Source organism: Suncus etruscus, chromosome 14 (genome assembly GCF_024139225.1).
Source record: "Suncus etruscus isolate mSunEtr1 chromosome 14, mSunEtr1.pri.cur, whole genome shotgun sequence".
NCBI lineage: Eukaryota > Metazoa > Chordata > Mammalia > Eulipotyphla > Soricidae > Suncus > Suncus etruscus.
This window is the reverse complement of record NC_064861.1, coordinates 84,751,164-84,765,455: the sequence shown is the minus strand read 5'-3', so window position 1 is coordinate 84,765,455 and position 14,292 is coordinate 84,751,164. Positions and strand designations below refer to the sequence as shown.

Genomic DNA, 14,292 nt, shown 5'->3' with positions numbered 1-14,292 from the left:
TGAGTGACAGACAGTTTCGCTCTCCTATCCTAGTCCTCCCGGTCCTATGACTTAGCCAAATATAGCCACGCCCCCGACCTTAAGACACGGGCGGAGTGTGAAAAGGGGCGGGGTTTCCTCAGAAAGCCCGCTCCTGGTGCTCCGCTCACCCCCGGTATTTTGAGTCTGAAGGCGTGGCCTGTTGGGTCCTCTCTTTTGATTGGCCAATCAGAAGCGGGACTCTGCTCGTCGGCCCCGCCCCGATACGCCCCTCCGCTAAGAGAATCCCCTACTCCCCCACATGACCACGCCCCTCGCGTGGGGCGGAACACGCTGAGTGAAAGACAGTTTCACTCTCCTATCCTATGAGCCGTACAAATAAAACCACGCCCCCTCAAACCTAAGGGTTGGGCGGAGGAAAAAGAGGGACGGGGTTTCCAGAGGAAGCCCGCCCCTTATGCTCCGCCCACCCAGGCGGGTTAATCTGGGGGCGTGGTCTGTTGGGGCTCTTCTTTCGATTGGCCAATCAGAAGCGGTCGGAGGCGGGACTCTGTGCGGCGGCCCCGCCCCGATAGGCCCGTCCGCTAAAAGAACCCCCGAGAGGGCGGTCTCGAGGCCACTCGATTCCCGCGCGACCCCGAAGCATGGCTGTCAAGAAGATCGCGATTTTCGGAGCCACCGGCAATACCGGGCTCACCACCCTGGCGCAGGCGGTGCAAGCAGGCATGGAGCTGGGGCGGGCAGGGAGTGTCATGGTTGACCCCCAGGACTGGGGTCAATGCGTGGGCTGCGGGGGATCCAGGCGGGTTTGGGCCTTCACTGCCCTGGTGTGGAAACCCAGATGGCAGGATTGTGTGTGCATTTTGAGGGTGGCTGCTAAGAGATCCAGTTCTATGTGACTTCAAGGAATAGGAATGGGAAGCAGGATTGAATTCTTGAATTCAGGGCACTTAGGAAATGTCACAGTGCCGGCCAGAGGTGGCAGTGGAGACCAACTGGACCATGGTTATTAGTAAGCCCAATGTTGGTCTAAAAAGCCAGCGATCCCTTTAACTCCCCAAACCACTCTTTTTTGTTTATTTGGGAACCACAATCGTTGGTATTCAGGGCTTAGCCCTGGCAGTGCTCAGAGGGCCACATGGGGTGTGAGGGATTGAACCCCAAGCAAACACCTTATCCACTATACTTTTTGGGGGTTTTGTTTTATTTGGGGGGCACACTTGGAGGTGCTTAGGGGTTACTCCTGGGTCTGCATTCAGAAATCCCTCCTAGCATGGGGCCGGAAAGATAGCATAGAAGTAGGGTGTTTGTCTTGCATGCAGAAGGACGGTGGTTGAATCCCGGCATCCCAGATGGTCCTCCTAGCCTGCCAGGAGGGATTTCTGAGTGTAGAGTCAGGAGTAACCCCTGAGTGCTGCCGGGTTTGACCCAAAAACAAAACAAAACAAAATAGAAAGAAGTCCCTCCTAGCAGGCTTGCCATTCTAGAAGGGATGCCTGGGATCGAACCTCTGTCCGTCCCAAGTTGGCTGGAGCAAGGTAAATGCCCTACTGCTGTGCTATGTCTCTGGCCCCTGGTATTTTTTTTGGGGGGAGACCACACCAGGTGGTGTCCTAGGGGGGCTAATGGCAAAAGGTGCTAGGATTGGCACGCGGGTGAACGCCTTACCCTGCACACTTACTTTCTCTCCAACCCTCAGCCCTTGTCCTGCCTCACACACTTGACTGCCTGGACACCCAGGCCCAAAGTTGACAAGGCTGGTGGACAGGTTGTTGTTGCCCAGACAAAATTGGAGACATGGCAGAAGACTTGGGCTGGGAAAGTCGAGAAGGGCAGAACATTCAGTTGCCCCAAGAAAGGGGATGAGCATCAGGTGCTATCTAGACTTCACCCTTTAGCTGGGCTGAGACCTCCAGATACAGGGCCCCACCCTGGCTGGCCTCAGCGACTAAAGATATTGGCTATCTGGGTGCCCCAAAAGGGTGGAGGCCCCTAGGGTCCTCCTCTGGGGTCTCCTAGCCCAGCCTGACAGTTTCTCATTGGGCCCACTGCCACCCTCTACTTCCCCCCCTACCCCAAACTTTCATCCCCAGCTCCCCAGGACTGAGTGAGGAGATTGATTTATCGGGAGGGGAGAAAAGCCATGGTCAGGTCGCTATGGGGAGGAAATCAGAGGGAAAAGCAGAGGTGCTGAGTCACCCTGAGGATCGAATTCCCTGCTTTACCACCTTCCTGTAATCCTGAACCTGCTTGTAATCCTGAGATCCACTGGGGCCTCTAGCCTCAGCCACCCTGCAGCTCACTGCTGGAATTGCACCCCAGGAACTCTGGGCCCTGGAGACTCATCTGGCCTGAGCCTCTGACAAATCTCTCCCCAGCTGTAGAGCTCAGAACGAAGCAAGGATGGACCTCCTCCTCCTCCTCCTCCTCCTCCTTCTCCTCCTCCTTCTTCTTTTCTTCTTCTTCTTCATCTTTTCTTTCTTTCTTTCTTTCTTTCTCTCTTTCTTTCTCTCTTTCTTTCTCTTTCTTTCTCTCTTTCTTTCTCTTTCTTTCTCTCTTTCTTTCTCTTTCTTTCTCTCTTTCTTTCTCTCTTTCTTTCTTTCTTTCTTTCTTTCTTTCTTTCTTTCTTTCTCTCTCTCTCTTTCTTTCTCTCTCTCTCTTTCTTTCTTTCTTTCTTTCTTTCTTTCTTTCTTTCTTTCTTTCTTTCTTTCTTTCTTTCTTTCTTTCTTTCTTTCTTTCTTTCTTTCTTTCTTTCTTTCTTTCTTTCTTGTTTTTTGGGCCATACCGTGGCTCAGGGATTACTCCTGGCTCTGTGCTCAGAAATCGCTCCTGGCAGGCTGGGTGGACCATATGGGATGCCGGGAATTGAATCACTGTCCATCCTGTAATGGCTGTGTGCAAAGCAAACAGCCTGCTGCTTTGCTATCACTCCAGCTCTCTCTCTCTCTCTCTCTCTCTCTCTCTCTCTCTCTCTCTCCTCTCACTCCAGCTCTCTCTCCCTCTTTCTCCAGCTCTCTCTCCCTCTTTCTCCAGCTCTCCATCTTTTTTTCTTTCTTCTTTCTTTTATCATTCCTGGTGTTGCTTGGTGGACCATAAGGGATGCCAGGCATCAAACCCAGATCAGCTACTTAGAAGACAAGTGCCCTCTCAGCTGTACTTGTACTATCTCTCAGACCCATCAAAGTCAAGCAAAACTTTTCTTGATCCCAGTTATCTGTGACACTATGTGCCAGGCCCAGCCTGCAGGGCCAGCATCCTACCCCTGTGGTCCTTTATACCACATCTGGAAGGTTTGAGTGACCCACAAGGACCTGCTTTGGTGGTTCTTATGACTAATGAGATCATCGGGGCTGAGGAGATGGCTCCAGAGGCTGAACAAGAGTTTTGCACGGAGAGACCTGGACTCCATCACCAATAGATCACAAGGTCCTTGAGCCATGCCAGCAGCAATTCCCCAAGTACAGGAGCAACCCCCGAGGTGTGTGCAGTGGCAGTTAACTGGCGGCCACATTGGCACCACAAAGACTCCCGCACCCTTAAATTTGGTGAAGCAGCACCACTTTAGCCTCATTCTCCTCTTTTTATTGTTAGTTTTAGTTTTGAGCCACACCCAGCAGTACTCAGGACTCACTCCTGACTCTGTGCTCAGGGATCGCCCCCAGTGGGTCTTGGGAGACCATATGGGATGGCAGGAATTGAACTCAGCATGCAAAACCAACTTCCTCCCTGCCATATTCTCTCTGTCCCTATAAACTTTAGAGACGAGACAGGGCTCTAACTAGGGAGTATTTATTTTCCAAGTTTCCTGACACTAGCATCAGGATCTCAGTTAGAAGCCAGGCTCAGGGAGCAAGTAGCAAAGCCTCTGCTTTTGTGTCAAAAAATTCCTGGAGGAAGGGCCTGAGCGACAGCATAGAGGAGAGGGATTTGCTTTTTACACAGGTGATCCGAGTTCAAGTCCCAGTATCCCATATGGTCTTAAGACCTGAACATCACTCACTGGGTGTAGCAGACAAAACAGGACAGCAGTTACCAACCCAGGTTTGATCCCTGACACCCCATTTGGTTCCCAGAGCCCCATCAGGGGTGATGCCTAAGTACAGAGCTAGGAGTAAGCCCTGAACATCATCTGTGTGGCCCCAAAAAACAGCAACAGCAACAAAAGTAAGAGATCAGGAGTTAAACCTGACACCAACAACAGCTATTGTTCGAAAAAATTTCACCAGGACCACAGAGAATGACTCAGGTTGGACAACCTAGTATGCCTGGAACCCAGAATTGGTGTTATGCCAGAAAACTTCAGGGATAAGGTCTCCTTGTATTTAGGCCAAGGCTTTTTTTCTTTCCATTTTCCCCAGATTTTGCTGGGCCTATGCAAACAACAATTGCCACTCTCACACCATTATTACTGTTTTATTTTTTAACTCTTATTCTCTTAGAGAGAGAGAGAGAGAGAGAGAGAGAGAGAGAGAGAGAGAGAGAGAGAGAGAGAGAGAGAAGAGCTTACTAAACTTTCTGCTAGTGCTTTAATGAGTTCATGGTGATTCAATAATTTTAAAAAATAGACTTGCTACTGAACTTATTCTTCTTTCCTTTCTTTTCCATCTCTTCAGTTTTTTCTTCAATTTTCTACTTTTTAAAATGTTTTAAATGTTTTAATGGTTTTTTTTTCTTTTTTTTTTTTTGGCCACACCAGGCATTGCTCAGGGGTTACTCCTGGCTGTCTGCTCGTTGCTCAGGGGTTACTCCTGGCTGTCTGCTCAGAAATAGCTCCTGGCAGGCACGGGGGACCATATGGGACACCGGGATTCTAACCAACCATCTTTGGTCCGGGATTGGCTGCTTGCAAGGCAAACACTGCTGTGCTATCTCTCCGGGCCCTGTTTTAATGTTTTTCAAATGTTGCTTTTGCTCTTCCTAAAACAAATGATCAGTTATGTCAACTATGTGATGCATTTTCTTTAAATAATTTTTTTTTTTTTTTGGTTTTTGGGCCACACCCAGTAACGCTCAGGGGTTACTCCTGGCTATGTGCTCAGAAGTTGCTCCTGGCTTGGGGGACCATATGGGACACCGGGGGATCGAACCGCGGTCCGTCCAAGGTTAGCGCAGGCAAGGCAGGCACCTTACCTTTAGCGCCACCGCCCGGCCCCTAAATAAATTTTTTAAAGGGCCTGGAGAGATAGCACAGCCGTGTTTGCCTTGCAAGCAGCCGATCCAGGACCAAAGGTGGTTGGTTCGAATCCCGGTGTCCCATATGGTCCCCCGTGCCTGCCAGGAGCTATTTCTGAGCAGACAGCCAGGAGTAACCCCTGAGCAATGCGGGGTGTGGCCCAAAAACCAAAACAAAAAAAAATTTTTTAAAGCGATCAGGAGTTAGATCAAAGGACTGATGAGGGTGCCACAGAGATGGTCCAGAGGAGAAAATGGTTGCTTGCCTCAGAGCCAGGAGTAAATCCTGAACACCACCAGCTGTGGCTGAAGCTACAAAAGAGTTAGATATTCATCTTGGTTTCCTAACACCGCTGGGGAGATTGTTCCCCTTCCCCCACCCCAAATTAGGGAACTCTGACATAGTCCCTGAGCCCAGATTTACTCCAGGTCAGCAAATGTAGGGCCCTAACAGGAAGCATAGCAATTGGGGCTGAGGATGGAGTGTGCCAGGAGCTCTAGGCCAAGGGCTCAAAGTGTATAAAGGCCTCAGATGGGTGTTTTTGGTTTTGTTTTGTTTTGATTTATTTTGTGTTTTTGAGCCACAGCTGGTTGTGCTCTGCACTCAGGGATCACTCTTCTCAGGGTGACCATATGGGGTGCCTGAAATCAAAACTATGTCAGTCTCTTTCAAGGCAAGCACTTTAATTATCTCTCTAGCTCTCAGAGGGACACATTTTATCTCTCCTTTGGGTCATTGGAAAGTTTTAGGTTGTTTGTACTTAGTATAAATAAAGCCTCTATGAACATTCAGGGACATATTTCTGTGTAAGTAAATGTTTGTACCTCTTTTCTTTTTTTTTTTTTTTCTTTTTCTTTCTTTCTTTTTTTTTTTTTTAGAAGGGTGACCACATCTGGCAATTATTCAGGACTTACTCCTGACTCTGTGCTCAGGAATTATTCCTGGTGGGGCTTGGGGACACTATATGGGATGCCAGAGATCAAACCCAGGTTGTTTGTGTGCAAGGCAAGCAACCTCGCCATTGTGCTAAGGCTCTGTCTTCTGTTTGATTTTCTCTCTCTCTTTTTTTTGGGGGGGTCACACCCGGCAGTGCTCAGGGGTCACTCCTGGCTCTACACTCAGAAATCACCCTTGGCAGGCACTGGGGGATCATATGGGATGCTGGGATTTGAACCACTGGCCTTATGGACGCAAAGCAAACGCCTTACTTCCATGCTATCTCTCCGGCCCCATTTTTTTTTTTTTTTTTGCTGTTGTTGGTGTTGGTTTTGGGGTCACACCCGGCGACGCTCAGGGGTTGGTTACTCCTGGCTCTGAGCTCAGAAATCGCTCCTGGTAGGCTCAGGGAACCACATGGGATGCCAGGATTTGAACCACCGTCCATCCTGTGTCGGCTACGTGCAAGGCAAACACCCTACCATTGTGCTATCTCTCCGGCCCCTGTTTGCTTTTCTCTTAGGAGACATGTTTTCCTACGTAGGAGCAAAATTGCTGAGTCACATCATAACTATGTTGACCCTTTTGAGGAAGTGTTGACTCTGCCCAAAGCTGCTGAATCATTCCATCTTCTAACCCTGAGACAGCCCTATTTTCAGCTCACGCACACATGTTTTTCCCCTGACCTGAGGATAGTCAGCTTCTCTCCGTGTTGGTCTGGAGAGATAGTCCAGGGCTTTAGGAGCTTGCCTTGCATCTGACCAGCCCTAGTTCCATCTGTGGTTACACATATAGATCCCCAAGTGGCCACTTTCAGGGCTCATTCCTGAGCACAGAGCCAGGAATAGTCCCAGAGCACCACCACGTTTGTCCCCTCCCATTCCCCAAAAAGAGAGGTAGATAGCTACCTCTCTTTGGTTTTTTTTTTTTTTTTTTTTTTTGTTGTTGTTGTTGTTAGTTTTTTCTTTAGTTTGGTTTGGTTTTTTGGGTTATACCCGGCAGCGCTCAGAGGTTATTCCTGGCAGGCTCGGGGGACCATATGGGAAGCCGGGATTCGAATCACCATCCTTCAGTATGCAAGGCAAACGCCCTACCTCCATGCTATCCCTCCGACCCCAGTTCAGTTTTTTTTGTTTTTTGTTTTGTTTTTGTTTTATTTTGGGGGGGGTTGGTTTTTGGGCCACACGGTGACGCTCAGGGGTTACTCCTGGTTATGCTCTCAGAAATCGCTCCTGGCTTGGGGGGACCATATGGGACGCCAGGGGTTCGATCCGTCCTACGCCAGCGCTTGCAAGGCAGACACCTTAACGCGCCACCTTCCCGGTCCCAAATTGTGTATTTTCAACAGTTCTGGATTCTGGCAAAATCCAGGCACCAAAGGCCAGAGTAATAGAACAGAGGCTGAGTTGGATCTCCAGTATCTTATATGGTCTCCCGAGCCTTCCAGGAACGATTTTTGAGCGCAGAATTGGGAGTAACCCCTGAGCGCTGCCAGGTGTGCCCTCCCCCCGAAAAAATATCCAGGCATCAGTAGATCTGAGTCTTGGAAGAAGGGTGTCTTCTGGATACTAAGGGCTGCATTGGGGGATGGGATGGAGAAGGGGGAATAAAAGGATATCATATATTGGGTTATTTTGGGGGGGACACACCTAGCAATGATCTGTGGTTACTCCTGGCTCTGCGCTCAGGAGCCACTCCTAACAGGGATCAGGGGGACCATATGGGGTGCCAGGGATAGAAGCCAGGCCAGCCACATGTAAGGCAAGCACCCTCCCTGCTGTACTTATAATCCCAAGGGGATCATATTTTGGTTTGGTATGGTTTGGTTTTGGTTTGCTTATTTTTGGACCACACCTGGCGGTGTTCAGGGGCAACTCTTGGCAGGATTGGGGGACAATATGGAATGCTAGGGATTGAAGTTGGGGCAGCCATGTGCAAGGCAGCACCCTACCCGCCATGCTATTGCTCTAGCCTCCCCCACAAAGATGATCATATGTTTGAAGACAACCATCCTTGAGCTGGAACCCTGAGGAATGAATGATGGGGTTCCCTCCCGGTCCAATCCTGGAGCTCCAGTGCTGACCCCTGACCTGTCTCTGTCCCCCTTTGCCTGCAGGCTATGAAGTCACCGTGCTGGTTCGGGACCCCTCGAGACTACCCTCGGAGGGACCAAAGCCAGCCCATGTGGTGGTAGGGGACGTCCGACAGGCGGCCGATGTGGACAAGACGGTGGCCGGGCAGGATGCGATCATCGTGCTGCTGGGCACTCGAAATGACCTCAGTACTGCACCCCCTTTCTGCCCACGGCCCCTCCCTGAACCTCGGCCCCCTGCTCCAACCCCACCCCCAGCCCCACCCCTGCCACCACCACCACCACCGCCCACCAGTGACAGCCACTCTCTGTCCCCCCTAAGGTCCCACCACGGTGATGTCCGAGGGGGCCCAGAACATTGTGAAGGCCATGAAGGCCCATGGCGTGGACAAGGTCGTGGCCTGCACCTCGGGTGGGTGGTGTGGGTCGGTGTGGCGGGTTGGGGCGGGTAATGACAGGGGTTCGCTGGCCTTAGGGGGTATGCTAGGGCAAGGTCCCCAATCACCGAGTACTTTTTGAGCACCAGCTCTGGGCCTGAGCCTGGGGGGATGGGGAGAGATGGCCTGGATGACAGCATTCATGGAAAGATGGATGTGAGGGTCAGAGCTGTCACCTAAGAGTGACATCCACGAGCAGGAGTGGGCACAGAGGAAAGGGGTCAGGGAAGATTTCGGAGTGCCCAGATAGCTTGTGACCCAACAGAAGTTTGGAGGAGCATTTCTGTGAACACTGAGCCTGGGACCGCCTCAGTGCCCCCATAGAGTGCCCCCTCATGGTGACAGACAGAGGAAGGCTCCAGGCAGGCTGTGTGGGGGTGTCCCCTGGCCTCAATGCCAATTTGGACCCTCTGTAGTTGCTGAGCACTGCCTGAGGGAATCCCTGAGGGGTGACACCCACCCAGGTCCCCTGTGTCGCTCCTCCTTCCTCTCAAAGGGAACAATAGGCACTGCTGGTTCTGGTTCTCCACAGGGAAAACTCAGGGCTTCACCGAACCTTACAACTGTGTCTGGGGGGGTTGTGGAACTGGCCACCTGTCCTGGGGTCCCCCTCCTCACCACCGTAGGCATCCGTTGTGCTATCTGGGCGGGACTTGCCAGGACTGGTGTGAGAGGCCCTGGAACTGGAGGAGCCCCCTCCCCTTTGGCTATACATGGGGGTGCAGGTTGTGGGGAGCAGGTACAGATCTAGGCAGGAGGTGCGGTGGCCAGAGCAGTGGCAGAACACAAGGCAAGGAAGGTGCCTCCAAGTGAATCTGGGGCCTCAGTGGGTGCCGACTGAGCTGGCTGGGTGGGTTTTGTGGGCTCCAACCCTTGACTGACCTTGCCCGTTCCCCCCAGCCTTCCTGCTCTGGGACCCATCCAAGGTGCCACCCAGACTGCAGGCCGTGACCGATGACCACATCCGGATGCACAAGGTCCTGCAGGAGTCGGGGCTGAAGTACGTGGCTGTGATGCCACCGCACATAGGTGAGTGCGCCCCACCTCAGTCCTGCCCCCCACCTCAGTCCTGCCCCCCCCACCTAGGAGCCCCTCTCCCTGCTTATTGGGTCCCCGCTAACAAACTGGCTGGCTCAGGAACTCAGTGTGCAAACAGCCACTCTCTCTTTAAGGGCTCTATAAGATGCCCAGAAGGTCTTCGACCAGCTCTCCTACCTGGAGCTGACTTCCTCCTCCTCCTCCTCCCTCCCTTTTTCCTCCCATCCTTCTTCCTTCACCTTCTTTCCCTCTTACCCTCTCCTCCTTCTCCTTCCTTTCCTCCTTCCTTCTTCCTTCCCTCCTCCTTCCACCTTCTCTCCTCACTTTCTCTATCCCCCTCCTTCCTTCTTCCCTTCCTTTCATTTATTCTTTATTTTTTCCTCCCTCCTTTTCCTCCTTCCTCCAATCCTTTCTCCCTCTCTTTCTTCTTTCTTCCTTCCTTCTTTCCCTCTTCCCAGTGGTGTTTCCTAGTGGTGCTCAAGAGACTATGTGAGATGCCAAGGCTTAGTTTTCTTTTTCTTTTTGTGGGAGCCATTATCAGTAGCACCCAGGAACCTGGCTGTGCTAGGAATTGAACTTAAGTATGAACTCCAGCCCTTTTTTGTTTGTTTTTGGGCCACACCCAGTGACACTCAGCCTAGCTATGGGCTCAGAAATTGCTCCTGGCTCAGGGGGACATATGGGATGCCGAGGATCAAACCCAGGTCTGTCCTGGGTCAGCTGCGTACAAGGCAAATGCCCTACTTCTGTGCTATCACTCCGGCCCCATGAACTCCAGCCCTTTGAGCCAGCTGCTTGACCTAGCTGGTTTTCTCTATGATTCACTTAATTAATGTATTTATTTGGGGTTCTTGAGCAGTGCTAGGGGAGGGCACAGTGGCCAGCCATGCCAGCAGTTAAAGGGGTGCTGATTGGACCCTGTGGTGCTGGGAGCACCTTGGCCACCCCAGCAGTGCTTGGGGCCTTCAGGACCACATCTGGTGATGCTCAGGAGACCATGTGCTATCAAGGATTGAGCCCAGTCAGGCTGTAATACTCCAATCTTAAGAGACCAGAGCGGTAGCACAGCAGGGAGGGCATTTGCCTTGCATGTGACCAACCCAGGCTCAATCCTGGCATCCCATAGCCTGCCTGGAGTGATTTCTGAGTGCAGAGCCAGGAGTAACCCCTGAGCACAGCTGGGTATAGCCTAAACACACAAAATATATTTTATATTATATTTTATTTATATTTTATATCTATATGTTATAGCTATCTGCATTTATAAAATATTTCTATTTTTATATTTTTATTTATAATTTTGTTTATTAATTGAATTCCTTTTCAAGACTCCTCATCCCTCTCTTTCCCTCTGTGGCTCTCCCTGCTGGATGTCATGAGCAGACACATGCTTGGCTGTACATGCTCCCGAGCAACCCTCTTTCTGGGGTTCTCTCCTCTGTTTGCTCATGGGTGGAGTCACTCACTACGCACTGAGAGGCTTTCAGGGTCACTGCAGGGCAGTTGCTTTAGCGACTGAGTGACCCCTGAGCTCCTTTTTTTTTAACTTGTTTGTTTATTTTTGGGCTACACTCAGCTGTGTTCAGGGTTTACTCCTGGTTCAGGAATGACTCCTGAAGGGCTCATGGGACCATATAAGGTGCTGGGGCTCAAACCCAGGTCAGTCACATGCCAGGGAAGGGCATTTGCTGTACCTTTACTTCCTTGTCCCCACTTATTTTTTTCACCCTGAATAAAGACAACTTTTTTTGTTTTTTTTTGGGGGGGATCACACCCAGCGGAGCTCAAGGGTTACTCCCAGCTCTGTGCTCAGAAATTACTCCTGACAGGCTCGGGAGACCATATGGGATGCTGGGGATTGAACCCAAATTAGCCGCATGCAAAGCAAACTTCCTACTCAACTGTGTTATCACTCTGGCCCCAACTTTATTTATTTTTGACAATTGAGTTTTAGACATATAATATTTTGTTTTGTTTTTTGTTTTTTGTTTTTTTGGGCCACACCCGTTTGACACTCAGGGGTTACTCCTGGCTATGCACTCAGAAATCGCCCCTGGCTTGGGGGGACCATATGGGACGCCGGGAGATCGAACCACGGTCCGTCCTACACTAGCACTTGCAAGGCAGACACCTTACCTCTAGCGCCACCTTCCCGGCCCCTAGACATATAATAGTTTGAAGACAATTTCATTTAAAAGAACAGAAGGGGAAAGAGCAAGAAGCATCCCCTGGGACTGGAGCAATAGCACAGTGGTAGGGCATTTGCCTTGCACACAGTGGCCAGACCTTGGTTCAATTCCCAGCATCTCATATGGTCTCCTGAGCTAGGAATGATTTCTGAGCACCTAGCCAAGAGTAATGTACCCCGAGCGTCACAGGGTTTGACCCCAAAAAGCATCCCCTGGAATGAGAGAGAGCATTCCCACCTCTTAGGATTTTCCTAACTTTCCTTTTACTTTTTTTAATTTTGTTTTGTTTGGGAGCCACATCCAACAGTGCTCAGGGATTACTCCTGGCTGTGCTCTTGGGGAATCATTTCAGGTGATAGGGAGTACCAGGCATTGAACCTAGATCAGCCATATGCAAAGCAAACATTCTATCCACGACACCAGGGGTCCTCAAACTACGGCCTGCTAGCCGCATGTGGCCTGCTGAGGACATTTATCCAGCCCTTTAGGTGTTTTTGCCACTGCTTCCTGTCCTTCTTAGCAGCCAACTTGTCCCAGGCTTGCAGTGCTCCTTGTGTGGGACATGCACTTCACTCTCCGACTCCCCTCCTTCTCTCTGACTCTCGACTTCTCTCAGTCAGGCAGGGGTCCTCAAACTATTGTTCATTGTATTTTTATTTTTTGGTTTTTGGGCCACACCCAGTGATGCTCAGGGCTTACTCCTGGCTATCTGCTCAGAAATCGTTCCTGGCTTGGGGGACCATATGGGACTCTAGGGATCGAACCATGGTCCATCCTAGGCTATCTCGAGCGAGGCAGATGCCTTACCACTTGTGCCACCACTCTAGCCCCTCCCTCATTTTTTTTTTTTTAGTTTTTGGGTTACACCCAGCAACACTCAGGGGTTACTCCTGGCTCTACACTCAGAAATCACCCCGGCAGGCTCGGGGAACCATATGGGAACATATGGGATTCAAACCACCGACCTTCTGCATGCGAGGCAAACCGCCTTACCTCCAAGCTATCTCTCCAGCCCCTGTATTTTTTTTTTAACTATAGTCTGGCCCTCCAATGGTCTGAGGGACAGTGAACTGGTCCCCTGTTTTAAAAGTTTGAGGGCCCCAGTACTATCTGTCTGGTCTCGAATCTATCTTTTTTGTTTGTTTTGTTGAACAACATCCAGCAGTGCTCAGGGATTACTCTCAATGAATCTTGAGAAAGCATGTGAAATTCTGGGAATTAAAACTGGGTCTCTGCGTGTGACAAGGACTTCCCCACTGTGTTATCCTCCACCCCAATTCATTCCATTCTTTTTGTTTTGTTTTGGGGCCACACTCCATGGCACTCTGAGGTTACTCCTGGCTCTGAGCTCAGAAATCACTCCTGGGAGGCTTGGGGGACCATATGGGATGCCAGGAATTAAACCTGGGTCTGTCCTAGATCTTCCATGTGCAAGGCAAATGCCCTACCACTGTCCTCTCTCTCCAGCCCCTTTAGTTAGTTTTTATTTTGCTCTCTCATTGGCCTCTTAGCAGCTTCTTGGTTGCCTTTTCCTATCAAATGTCTCAATGCTGAAGCTAAATTCCTGTGTCTTCCAGTCCTCACTGGATGCCCAGTGCCTGACATAGTCACAGAACAGTCAGGATTTGTCTAATGAAGGAAGTAAAGAGTATATTTATGGGGCTAGAGAGGTAGCACAGTGGGTGAAACACTTGCTGACCTGCCTAGTCCCTCAACCCTGCAAGGTGTGATCCTTGTACAGAGCCAGGAGTGGCCCCAATCCAAAAGAAACAAACCAAAAAAAGAGTATCTATAGGGGGAATCAGGTAAACATAGGTCAGAAGACATGCATTGTACAATAAAGGTCTGGGTTTGATATGGTCTGCAAGAAGAGATTCCCCAGAAGAGATTCCCTAAACATTGAGGTGAGGGGTAGTCTCTGAGTATCATTGGATGTTCCCTTCCTCTCTTTATCCCCCCACCACACACACACAAATTGGAGGATTATGGCTGTGTGGTTAAGCACATATCTTGCATGTAAGAAAAGTCGGTTGAAGGGGCTGGAGAGATAGCAAGGAGGTAAGGCATTTGCCTTTCATGCAGAAGGATGGTGGTTCAAATCCTGGCATCCCATTTGGTCCCCTGAGCCTGCCAGGAGTGATTCCTGAGTATAGAGCCAGGAGGAACCCCTGAGCGCTGCTGGGTGTGACCTAAAAAAAACAAAGAACAAGAAAATCAGTTGTAGGCTGGAGAGATAGTACAGCAGGTAGGGTATTTGCCTTGAACATAACCAACCCAGGGTCAATCTCCAGCATCTTATATATTCCCCTGAGCCCACCAGATGTCATTCCTGAGCACAGAGCCAGGAGTAGCCCCTGAATGCTGCTGGTGTGGCCCCCAAAAAACAAACAAAAAATGGAGGAGTGGCTGGAGCAATATATGGGGTAGGACATTTGCTACCCCAAGTTC

The 14,292-nt window shown here is 50.4% G+C and overlaps 1 protein-coding gene across 1 annotated transcript in view; it reads left to right on the top strand.

The window, feature by feature from the left end:
* Positions 1 to 567: 567 nt before the first annotated feature.
* BLVRB (biliverdin reductase B) overlaps positions 568 to 14,292 on the top strand; it is a 14,620-nt gene continuing 895 nt past the window's right edge. The window contains exons 1-4 of the mRNA XM_049787212.1: positions 568 to 702; positions 8,205 to 8,369; positions 8,503 to 8,592; positions 9,518 to 9,646. Coding sequence (XP_049643169.1) covers positions 624 to 702; positions 8,205 to 8,369; positions 8,503 to 8,592; positions 9,518 to 9,646 — 463 coding nt within the window. The 5' untranslated portion in view covers positions 568 to 623. The remainder of the gene's footprint in view (positions 703 to 8,204; positions 8,370 to 8,502; positions 8,593 to 9,517; positions 9,647 to 14,292) is intronic.